The 12,432-nt window shown below is 44.1% G+C and overlaps 1 protein-coding gene across 6 annotated transcripts in view; it reads left to right on the top strand.

The window, feature by feature from the left end:
* Nucleotides 1–2,475: 2,475 nt before the first annotated feature.
* TMEM229B (transmembrane protein 229B) overlaps nt 2,476–12,432 on the top strand; it is a 37,336-nt gene continuing 27,379 nt past the window's right edge. For 2 of the 6 annotated variants that reach the window (XM_027708241.1, XM_027708247.1), the window contains exon 1: nt 7,860–8,295. In XM_027708241.1, coding sequence (XP_027564042.1) covers nt 8,286–8,295 — 10 coding nt within the window. In that variant the 5' untranslated portion in view covers nt 7,860–8,285. Of the gene's footprint in view, nt 2,487–7,859; nt 8,296–8,340; nt 8,395–8,602; nt 8,707–10,550; nt 12,369–12,432 lie in introns of those variants that run through there. The other 4 variants (XM_027708282.1, XM_027708276.1, XM_027708255.1 and 1 more) reach the window with 4 other exon arrangements.

Raw genomic sequence — 12,432 nt, 5'->3', positions numbered from 1 at the left:
CTGGACAGGACTGAATACATGTATGGGTTGTGAATTCTGCTTGATTTTATTTCTTAAAATGTTTTGTCACTGAATCCGGATCAGGAGCAACACTGCACAATTGTACCTGAATGGCTCCCATTCTCAGAGAAAAACAGAGGACACAGGATGGCTGAAGCACAGGGAAAACAGTCCAGGTAAGTTTGTCTGCTGGACATGGAACAGAATAAAGCCATGTCACCTGTGCTTTGCAAAAGCCAGGTATTAGGTTCAGTACTATTCAGCATTTCCATCATTGCCCTAGAAGTAAATAGAAACTCACTGCTGATAAAATATGCAGGTATTACGAAGCCTGGTGGAATGGCAATGATGAGCATTTATATAGGGCAGGCTGGATCACCTAGCAGATCAGACATGTTCAAGCAAAAAGCCTTTTACTCCAGCCAAATGCAAAGTTATGCATGTGGGAACCAGATAGCAGATTAGCAGAGGTGTAATCAGAAACTCTACCCTGGAAAACAGCGCTCTGAAAAGGATCAGGGTCATCAGAGTATGGAGCAGTTTCACTCTAATGAGATACTGTGGTAAAAAGGGTGAAATCCATCCTTGAATACATAAACATGGGAATTGTGGGTAGAAGTACCAAGTTGTTTTTCTTCCCTTTGTGGTGGTACTCATGGGACTAATCATATGCAGGATATTTATTTTCAAAGGTTGTTGAAAAGCTGGGGAAGGTGCAAAAGAAGCTTGGTAATTATTCAAGATCTAAAGAAAGTGCCTTATTTTAGAAACCTTACAGTGCTCAACCTGTCTGACTTACTGAAAAGGAGATGACTTGATTTATAGCTTGATTAATGAATTGGTACTATTGGAGGCATAAAATACTAGCAGGAAAGTGCTCTGAGCAGACTAAGTCATACTGAGGACTGAGTGGAGGAATTATTAAGCCAGACAAATTCAAGTGAAGAATGAGACACAGAAAATTATAAACTACTAGAACAGGCTAATGTAGTGAATTCTTCATCTACTTATGTCTTCACCAAAATGAAGACATTTTTTATTGTCCTACAGCCAACTGCAAATTGTCAAGCATGAGTTGTAGCTTTTGATACTGGAATATGTCCATGAAAATTAATGTTCTATGATATCTAAGAGGTCATTCTAGGTGATAGTAATATCTGAGATTCCATTAAGCTGTAGGAGAGATATATATTTATAAATTATTATGATTATGTCAATAAGCTAAACATGCAACTTTCTCTCTGTTCTGCCCTTTAAGTACTACCTTTAATGATAACAAAATGAATTAAGGTAGCCAAGATAACTAATAAAGGAAACTGGAGGACTGTAAAAGTCCATGATTGATTTTCTCTCTTTAGACATTCCAGCGTGTGGTCACTTTACCAACTGGAGTGGCATAATACACTGGAAATATAAGTTACTGGGTGACTTCCTTTCCCCTTCTTTGTTCCTCTGTCCAGAAACTTCTCTCTTTGGCTGTGACATGCACCTATAATAAGCCTCATGCACACATTGTATTAACAAAAATAGCCAAAGTATTTTTTTTGAAGACATGAATGAAAGTAGGGATGCTAAAACTAAGTGCTTACTCAAAAAAGTAAAAAAACATAACCCAGAAAGATTGCCAGAGAAGACAATGTTTTTGACATTATTTCTATGTTTGAACATGGGAACCTCCATTGCCAAAGTGACATTTGATGTTTGGATCACCAAAACAAAGAGGCATGAATTGTTGCTAATTTATCTTGGTAAACCCGGTAGTAGCAACCTCTATATTTGGGTGTCTAAATGCTTTTAAGAAGCAGGCCTATGGGAACTTTCATTCTATATAATCCCAAAGCACTTTAGAGGCCTCCATGGCTCTAGTGCAAAGCATGGGTGATACTCACAGTGCACAGCATTTCAGAACAGCAGTTAAAGAAGGGAACTGAAGAATGTAATCACTAATGAGATAGGAAAATTCTGTGAATGGAGAAAGCAGGGTAGATAACCTGCATTTATAGTAGATAGCCTATCTGACAGATTTAGCCACCACTCTTGCTGCTTCAGCACTGTTTGTGAATGTTTTTTGTTAATCTCAGATGTTTTTGTTATTCAAAAAGCTCCTGGCGTGTGGAATGTTCTTGAGCAGCTCATTGTGGATATTTGAAATGTGAAAGTAGAGAGTTGAACCATGATTTTTAGCTCTGAATCACTTTTATGAATTCCTTTGACACATCCACTCTCCAATAATTTCAAATCTCAGAGGAACACTTTTTCAATTTCCTTCATATTATGTCATTTCTCTCAACCTTCTTCATTTATCCTCTTTTTTATATTGTAACCTTGTCTTTTCCATCACTTCCTCTTACTCATTCCCCTCCTCTCTCTGGTTTATTATCACTACTTGACTGATGTTTGAGAACTGCATTGTGACTTAGAGCAGACACTTGTCAGTTTACTATTGATCACTTTGCACATGTTGTGTTGTGTAAATAAAACAACAGGTTTAGAAATATTTAGTCTCTCAGTTATATTTTGCAGTATAATATGAAACAGAGACATTGTATGAAATAAAATTATTTATCATAATTATCCCATCTCTGGCAATGACATTCAAAAGCATTTTAGGTAAATCATGTGCCTTTTCTATTCTCTGTCTCAGTTTCTTGGCTGGTTCAGAGTTACAAGATGTGTCAGTGAAGTTCGAGCATCGGGTTGTTTGACATTCCAGAAACTCTTCAAATGTAACACCTCTTTGTTTATCCTGTTTTCCATTGGCTTGTCTCAAAGCCTTCTAGCAAAGGAAATGTCTTTCCTCTTTCACAGCTGAGCAAACAGGAAAATAGAGAGGTGAACTTGAGGACATTGAGAAGGCCTGAAGCCTGTCTGTGAACACAACAAAAGCCCAAACCTCCCATCTCCTGGCATTTTTAATGGGAAACACATCTCCCCAAAACAGGTTATTGGATCAAGTTGAACTGCACATGTGCAGGTTTGTAAAGTGGCTTGTCTCTCCCCAAAACTATGTTTTGTTAAACGTGGCAAAATAACAGAAACAGAGTTACCTCCAAACGCTTTGGGATTTGTAATTTCTACATATATAGTATTTGCTTTTCTTCTGCCCCTGAATCCAGAATAGAAACCATGAGGGATTCTTCTATTTATTTTCATTAAAAATTCAAGCAAACACAGGCTTACTTAGCCAGACATCAGTCACATCTCAGGTAAATCTTGCCTGCTGCTTGTTCTAGGAGTTTCAGGCTGCTCTGTTCTGAAAGACTTTTCTGGCATCTAATCCACATGGTGGCAAAGATGGCAGAAGGCAGCGGAGGACTCTGCTGAGCAATTTTTCCATCAGTCCAAAGAGATGATCCCTGAACAACAGCTTTGACAGTGTCTATAAAATAATGTCTTACTAATATTCTTTCCCATGGATACCTTGAACAGAACAGCCCTGGAGAGGGCTTTCCTAAACAGGGTACTGTGACAGTAAAAGATGTTTTGCTGCATGGCACTTCAGTCACATCTGTTAGGAGTAAAAGTTTCCTATCTGCAGTGTTTTATTTCAGAGCCAGGCTCTCACCAACCCATAAGACATGGCAGGTATCCATTACAGAAAAATGCCTTGAAGGAAAGCAGAACTAAATACTCATGCAAACTTTACTATTATAATCTATATCTAGAGGAAAGAAAATGTTCTGAGTAAGGGAATGATTTCACCAATCCTAGAGAGAAAGGCCAGAGTTTTCAAAAATAGCTCTGGGTTCCTTGTGGATTGCTACCTAGGCTTTAACATTTGAGGTTGATCCCAAGAACAGCACCTTACTGGCAGAGACCGGCACACACATGGTTAAACGAACAAATGTTTAAACGCCTTCAATTTTGGGCAGAGATAAGTCAAGAACCTTTGTGGACTTAACTCCTGCGTCTTGTTGTGTTTTTTCAGAATTGATGAATATGGCGCTAGTGCCTGAAGCCACAGAAAGAACCCAAGCGCCTGATACATGCAAAAGAAAGAGGAGGAGAGGGACCATCAGACTAGGGAATTTACTCCAGCTTGAAGGAATCATGTTTGAAAATTTCCTTCATGTTTTCTCCAATAAACTCACCAGATGAGTGAAGGCAGTAAAAATCCATAGCTTGTATTTTTTTCTACCAGCACCAAAAGCAAAAAGAGACAAAGGAAGCAATTTCCATGCTATTGCATGAAGACCTATGCAAGCTGATCTGAGACAGCACGTGATTTTTGGTGTTCTTCAAAATTCACTTCCTACTCCGTGGATTTGACTAACATTTGTCACCACAGTGACTGTGGTCCCCTCAGAAAAAAAAAATTTAGTTCCTTCTTTGATTTCCTTGCAAGCCTCAAGACTGCTCTTTGTTCCTCAGTTTCCTGTCAGAGAAGCCCATGTTTTGGTTGTACATTTGTGTGGGTATGGGGTTATTAAATAAACACACAGCATCTCCTCTCTATTCTATATACCCAAGGAGATGAAATTCCTAATTCCCAGTTGCAGGGCCTCCTCAGGCAAACAGCAAAGAAAGAGCCAAACTTCCCCAAGGAGGGAAAAACCCTGACTTAAGCTTGAGAGGTTTTAAATAATTGTGATGAAGTTTTCATGAAAGTGTTTCCTTCAATGCACTGGCTGGCCTAAGTCATACTGAACCAGGCCTGGGTAGAGAGCAAGGAGTGTTATAGGGCAAGATTCTCATTTCATTTGCTACAGAACCTGTTAGCATGTAGAAAGTGAGTCACGAAATTAGGCTAAGGATGACTTAATAAGCCAGATAGTTAAACTCTGCTCTGGAGAGATGAATCCCATTCCTTATTAGTTCCTAAGCAGTGTCAGACAAACCACTTGAACTAAATTGGTAAGATTAATTTCCAGGTGCTCCTTTTTCTAGACGGGGACTGGATTTCCAGAAGGGATGAGCATCCACAATTGGAATTTAAATACAAGGAGCCATATAAAACTAAATTCTCTGGGGGAAGAGAGATGCTATGAATCTAAAATTTAGGATTCCCTGTAACTGAAACATGTCTGAACTTCAAAGCCCAGTCTGCAGAATGAGATCTTACCTCACTGGGAATGACTACAGTGGCAGCGATGCTTGTGCTGCACTCAGATACCAGTGTAATGACCACATTAAAGCATTCCTGAAGATCTAAGTCATTTTTTTTTCAGTGTAAGAATATGCCACAAATAAAACACAAAAATGGATAAGTGAGGAACTAGCTTGGGTATTGCTGCACTGCACTCCTTATTGTGCCCAAATACAAGAATAAAGCAGAAAAAAAATGATTATGCTACTTTCCAAGATGTCTCTATACAGTCAGGTGTTATGCTGGACCCAAATGGAGAAATCCTTCCAGAACCAGCCAGGCTGGTGCAGAGACATCTGAGCTGGTTTGGGGCACACATACAGAGGACCTAGATCAGGTGTTATATATGATCTCTGTAATTTCAGAAAAAGGCAACACACACATGAAGGAATTATGAGACCGTTAAGAAGATCAGCTGCATCTCCTGTGCCTGTTTAAAAGTGGCTGCAGAGAGGCTAGAGCATACTTAAGTCACCACAAACTCTTTTCATCTTGGAGCCAGTTTTCTGTGCACAAGCCTGGATACTCTGCAGAGAATGGTGCTCTCTCCCAGCACCAGGCCTTGGAGAGCTCAAGCCCCCTGGTGAATGCCTGACAAAAGGGCACTTCTAGAAATTGTTTCTCCTTTGTCCCCAGGTTTCATCCTACTCCCATTTTCACTGTATTACAATCTCAACTTCATTTTTTTTTCCTCTTCTGTTACTAGCTCAGGCTAAAAGAAACAAGGCTGGAGCAGCTACTACAGCTGGGGAGAGTTGAACAAGCTCTCAGGTGTAAAACACCACTACCAGGTGCTTGCTCTGGCATTTCACTCTCCTGTGTGTCCCCTCAGCACAGTACAGTGTTTGTCTTCATTCCCCTCACCCTGCCTCGCTGCCTCGTCCTTCCTCATTCTGGGAGCCCTCTCCTTTCTCCTTACCTCCTCCTTCCTCTCTCTGCATGCTGTGACTAGACAGGAGAATACAGATTTGTGTATTCCCTAGACGTGGTTCTCATTTTCTCCAGTCCATCTTTGGTTGTTGATTTCTTCTTCTTGTAGGTGAGTATCTCTTAGCTCTCTTCTTCCTCTCTCTTTGACCTTTTCTCTGCTCCTTGTAAAGCATTCTCTCCTCTCATGCTGTGAAACGTTCATGCTGTCTCATACTGTGAAATGATCTCTCTCATGCTCTCCCTTGCCTATATCTCTAGCACAGTCTTCAGTGCATTCTAAAGGATGCTACTTCACAATAAATACATAAGCACTGCATCAGGCTGCTGTCTTCTCTAACTGCCTATTCTGATATGGTATTTTAAAGGTGCTTCTTAGAACATCAAAGATGCCTTAGTTATCTTAGCATTTTCCTTCTCAGCTCTGTTGAAATTTATATAAAGTAATTGTGGTTTTTTTTTCATCCAGCTTGAGGTCACCAGCACATGCAGTGCTGCCCTAGCTTGCACAGCTCGGTTGCTGAGGTAGGGCTAGCTGTGTGTTATGCTCCATTTCCCCTTTAAAACGCTCCATCTTTCTGAATCTCCAGCTCTCACAGTGAGATTGTGGAATCAGGTGACTTGGTGACAGGCTGGTTTGCTGCATTGTGGCATCCTTGGAGCAGCTACAGAGGTTTGTACACAGACCTTCCCGGGCAAGTGCAGAGGGAACGCCAGACAGCAGCCCGGGCGCTCCCGGGTTATGCAGAGCTATGCACAGCCGCGGGAGGCTTTGGGCTGCTTTTGTGCAGCGTCTGCTGGCCCTGGCATTCTGGGGCTGAAGGAGCAGCCTCTCAAGAGAATACCTGCCTTTGACAGAGTCACTGTGGCCAGACATCTTGAGAATTCTTCATTATAATTGCCTTGGGGCCTGCACAGATCTGACGTTGCCTCATCATTTGGACCATTTATTATTGATACCACAAATGCTGAGTCATTAAACAGAGGTCATAAAAACACCCTTATTCTGCTAAAAACATTAGCTCATCATTTCTGGTACTACAGAAGGCAAGAGAGAACCAGGAATCCTTGTGCTTGTGAGAAAGAAAATGTGGACTGCATCAAGGGCCTGGGAAGACCAGAGAAGAGCCCAAAGCCAGTAGCTCCTTAGAAAAAGCAGGATGCTGGTTAAAGATGGGTCTCTGGGCTCAGGATCAATTGCCATTTCTGAGTTGGTGTCACTTCAGGTTACCATTTTACCCCAGGATATGTTAATTTCTCTCTCTGTAAAGGGACAGAAACAAAAACCTCCCTCACTTCTGTCTGAAGACTATAGGGCACTTCAGAGGCACTAGCCAGCTACTCCTCACTGCAGAGAGGTGCTTTTACCTCCATTTTTTCAGAGGGAAGCCAGAGGTACAGAGGAGTCATTGGTTTGCTTGCAAACCGTGGTTCAGGACTGCAATCTCCTGATTACTAATGCCAAAGAAAGCCATTTTTTTCTTGTGTTCTTGTGCTGCCGAAGAGTTAATGTAGCCAGAGAAGGGATTTTAGTTTATTTTTACTGCTTATGCTTTATTTTCTCAATCCTCTTCCTCGGGCAATTTTCTGAATCTGAAGAGGTCCTTCTGGGTGGAAAAACACATTTTGCTGAGATTATGTTTCACTATTTTAATAGTGAAGCTGCAGACAAATACTTCCTTTGATGCCTATATTTGATTTCCTTCACTGCAGGGATGTCCTGTCAGCGTCCAGATCCAACAACAAGCGCATTACATCCCTCAGCTAAAAGGGGTGGGGGTGGAGTGCGGTGGTTATTTGCTTTTTTGTTACGGATTTCTTTAGAGGAGTACGTATGAAGAACCCGTACCGCAGGCTCACCAGTCAAGGAGCGCTGTGCGACATCGTGTCCTCAGCCGCAGCAAACGCTTCATGCGTTTGGGGAGCTTTTTGGGCAGGGTGTTCCGGACACGCACCTGAGCACACACCGACAGGGTCCGGTTCTCTCGGGGAGACGGGTCCCTCCCGTGGGTCCCCGCCGTGTTCGGGCTCTCTCCCCCGCACTGGCCTCAGGAGGGGCCCCGGGCGTGCGGACCGAGAGGACCGGCTGCACCCCGGCTGGCGGGCGCGAGGCCAGCGCGGGGGAGGCAGTGCGAGGCAGTGCGGAAAGAGTTAAGGGAAGGTGGCGGGGCAGGCTGGCTGTCGGGAGCGAGCATGTGCAGATTGAAACCGCATCCATACTACGGGCGAGTGTCACTGGCACACTTCACCTCCCGCCGGCCGCGGGGCACCCATGGACACCGGTGAGGCCACGAGCCGCGGCGCGGCCGGCCGGCCGGGGGGCCGAGCGGCGGCACCGGCAGCTGCCCGCGGCCGCCGCTGATCTTACGGCCGCCCCGCCGGTGGGTGCGCGGGGCCCGCGGCGGCCTCCCCGCAAGCCGAGCGGCGCGGGGGATGCGCTGCCCGGGGCAGAGGGCGGGGATGGCGCCCGGCGCCGTTGGTTTCGGTTTCTTGCGGCGGCAGGGCCGTGCCGCCCCCGCCGGGCGGGCGCCGGCCGGAGCGAGACAAAGGCGGGCGGAGAAGCACCGGCCTCCCCGCCGCCGGCGGGCCCCGCGGGGACACCGGGCATCGCCGTGTCGCCCCCTCTTCGGGAGCGGCACCGCTCCCGCAGGCCGGGCCCTGCCGCCCCCACAGCCCCTCGGGGCGGGGGCGCGGTGCGTGTCGCGGGGGTTCTGCTTGGGAGCCCCCGGCCCCGGCTGCGAAGTTCTCGGGGCTCTGGGGGAGCAGGGTGGAAGGGTTGTTGAAATCGAAGGTGCTTTTCACTGGAAAGTGCCTTTTTTGACAAAAGGAATGTCTCGAAACATCTTTTTGTGTTGACTGCAGCAAAACTTTATTCTGGGAAAGGGGAAATAGCTCTGAGGCAGCCCAGCGTTTGCAGAGCAAAACTGGGAGGTGGGGGCTGGCTCTGGTCCGTTCAGTGACTTACCAGCAACCTTGTGAATGACTCCTGTGCGTAAAGCCCAGAGATCAGGGATACAGATAATACAATCAGCTAAAAAATGAGAGTTTTTCCTTTTTTTTTAAATTTAGTTTCAGGATGTTCGCTGTTATTCAATTTTTGGGAAAAATATTCAGAATAGCTGAATTTTGGCGAAATGGAAAATTTGATTTCTCCTGTCCACCATTTACGCTGGGGTTTTGAAAATTGTCTCTAGGCTGCTTAGGAGCAGGGATCCTGGGAGGCTGCTCTGTCTCACTCATCTTGAGCTGGAGCATTACACTGGGACTTCCTAGAGAGCGTTTCATATTGCTGGTCCAAAACTACTGGGGATGTACAAACTTGTTAAGCCTCCTAATTACACAGCAGACGCGGTAAAACTCTGTTATGTGAAATACTTCATATTGTTCTCTGGCATCGTTTGTTTGACAGGTTTGTCCTGTTTCCCTCTTAATTCTGAAAAAAAAGCAATCCCTGCAGGAGCTGATTTTTTTTGCAGGCAAGGTGGTAACAGCTCTGTGAAGCATACCAGGAAGAAGGACATCTGGGGGGAAAGTGGGGGAGAGGGAGAGAAGACTATGCACTCTTCCCAGGTCAGGGGAAGACCCCCAACTTTTTACTATCTTCACATGTTTTGTTTTCATCCTCAGAATTGTAGCTATTGCAGAATCTGGGGCCAGGCTTTGTAGGTTTTCTCTTCGCAGCATGGGATCAGTCACTAAGGGTCATCTGTGTGACACTCATTTGAACAGTCCTTTGCCAGTTTTAGACTTGCCACCATAGCTGTGGTGTGGTTTTTTGTGCTCTTTGTTCATGGTATGCACATCTAATCTCCTTAGACTAAAGGACTTCTGTCCTTATCCAAGTTGCTGAGCTGTGTTGCAAAAAACTGCATGACATTTTAATAAAATGATATGCAGGAGGTTTGACTAGGTTTTAGGCAAAGGAGTCCTTTCTGTTCTTAAACTGACAGTGAATAGAAATTTTTCCTCATAGAAGGTGATTGGAAAGCATCCTGAAAAAGCTTCTAAAAAGGAAAAGCTTAATATATTGGGGAGGCTTAAAGAGTGGTGGCATAGAGGAGACCTTTTTGTTCTGATGATGAAATCATAGAAATAATGGGAGATGTTATTGTTGCAAATTGTACCTTTGTCTTCAACAAATGCCATGTTTAAGAAAACGAAATTAAGTTGTTGTGTTGTTTTGTTTTGTTTCTTTTTTCAGTCTCAAGCAGCCTGCTATTACATGGTAAGAGGAGAGGTAATGACGTGGCTAATTAAAGGGCAGCAGTGCTTCATTCCTTAGAGCTTTTTATTCTGTAGAAAATGGGTCAATTACTTAGAGAAATTGTTTGCCAACAGGAGGCAGGAAAAGCCTTTATTCCCACTCCTCACCTTCCTTTTGTGGGAAGCACTGCCTACCTCCATAGCAGTTGCAGTACCTTTCTAAGCTTTCAGATGTCAGAGCCGTGTCCTGCAGATGGGGAAATGGCGCCTGAGCAAACTTGTATGTTGCCCCTTCTGTCCTGTGTGTGCCTGTATAGCTGCAAATGAAGCAGTGTCCAAGTGTTCCTGGGTTGTTCCTGAGGTGAAAGAGGTGAAGTTGAACAATACAAGTGGGAGTTCTGATTCAAAACAAAATTTGCTTAAGGTGAAAGGTGAAGTATGGCATATTTCCTTGCTTCTTTTGAAAGAAGTTTGATCATCTAGTTAGCTAATGTTTTCCAACACAGAAGGTATTACCTGCTTGTGGCTTGCTTGGTACAGGTTTGTAAATGATCCCTTTTTGCTTCCCAGATCTGCTTCCTGTATGTGTTTTAGTATTCTCTGATGACTTTATCACCTGACCATGTTGCTTGCCCTTAGCTCTACAGGCTCAGGTATAGACTGGGTGGGGGAGCAGAGGGCTGGTTAGCCTTGTACGTCAGAAATAAACTGGTCTGCTTCTCACATTTCTGTGATGATACGTGAGGCAGGAGTATGCAGATGGTTCCTGAGCTCCTAGGTAGGGTGGTTGTGCAGGCGACTACAAGGAGTCTTGAAAGAAAGCCAGACTGGGCAAAGGCTTTGGCTCTGCAGGAACAGATTACCAACATCTGTGCCAATTTGGAACAACGCTTTCTTTCTGGTTAGTCAGAGCCCTACATTCCTGGTTGTAAATGATACACCCAATAATGTCTAGTGTGAGCCAGAGCCTATGCACCTCACAGTCCAGCTAAAATGAGTGTAAAAGACTTTGCAGGTGCATGCTGCTCTTTAACATGTCCTTGGAGGCAGTTAGACTGCTTTAGAGGTTTGTTTGTAGGCATATCTGCATGAGCATACCTATCAGTTACTAGGTCAGAGGTGTCTAATCATTGCATAAAAGAGGGAAGTGTTTTATGTTACCTTTTCTTTTGTTCTGGATTTTTATTGGTGTCAGTGCATAAGAGTTCACCACAACCTTATTTCAAAACTCCCCCGCCCTCACATGCTTCTGTCAAAGCTGGATTAAATGACTGAGGGAATCTTCCCTACCACAAATGCTGCTGTCTTGCTTTCATTGCATAAGATCCAAGCATTAGTAGTCACTAGGTAAGTGTTTATATCATAGCCTGGTGAAGCTGCTGTTTGACTCCTTCCTTGCTGGATCTTTGCTCTCAGGTGTGCTGTATACTGAAGGTAGCCTGTATGAAAAACTTCTCTGAAGTACCTTTCTGTCCTGTTTTCTCTGATTCCGCTGGGAGCATGAGGATGATGAAGTACTTCTGAAGGGGCAAGCTCTCTCTTTAGTATGGGTAGCTGTGGCATAGTGCTGTGTGTACTGCCAAGTGCCTTCTGGGGATGGGGAGTCTGTTTTGATTTTTTTCATTGTGAATACATGCATATGCTGGTGGAGCCAAACTCATTTGGCTCCAGCAGCCTAGTCTGGGCTAAGTCTTGGCTGTGGCTGTGTCTATTCAGAGCTCTCGGTGAAATTGTTCGTCTCTGCTTACGGCAGAGTGTGCCTGCTGATAGTGGTATATTTGGCTGTTTCCTCTCTTGCTAACCAACATGGGAAAGCCGAGACACTTGCGTAACACATGGGACACTTTGACCCATGTATTTTCTTTGTATTTTTTATCAGCAGAGGTTTATGGTAAGGATGCTTCCAGTAAGTTCTAGAGAAAGAGTTATTTCTTTTTGTCATTTCTGGTGTTTTCAAGATGTGTACAGTTTCCCCTAGTGGCATGATACATACCATGTGATTTGGTTTATTTTGATCCAGCAGTTCTTTCCAAGGCAGATCTCACAATTAATCTTTTAATTGGAAGTGGACTTGCACAAGAGCTGCAGGATGTAGGGCACAGTTTATAAAAATGCCCAAATGTCTACTATGAAGAGAGGAGCTGCTGTGAAGGTAATGTAATGATTCTTTAGCAATGTTGAGCTTGACCATTGTTGCTTTTGGTTTTCCTTTGCCT

This window comes from Neopelma chrysocephalum, unplaced genomic scaffold (genome assembly GCF_003984885.1).
Source record: "Neopelma chrysocephalum unplaced genomic scaffold, ASM398488v2 Primary Assembly neopelma1_24, whole genome shotgun sequence".
In the NCBI taxonomy this organism is placed as follows: domain Eukaryota; kingdom Metazoa; phylum Chordata; class Aves; order Passeriformes; family Pipridae; genus Neopelma; species Neopelma chrysocephalum.
The sequence above is the reverse complement of the archived record's forward strand: the minus strand, read 5'-3'. Positions and strand labels throughout refer to the sequence as shown.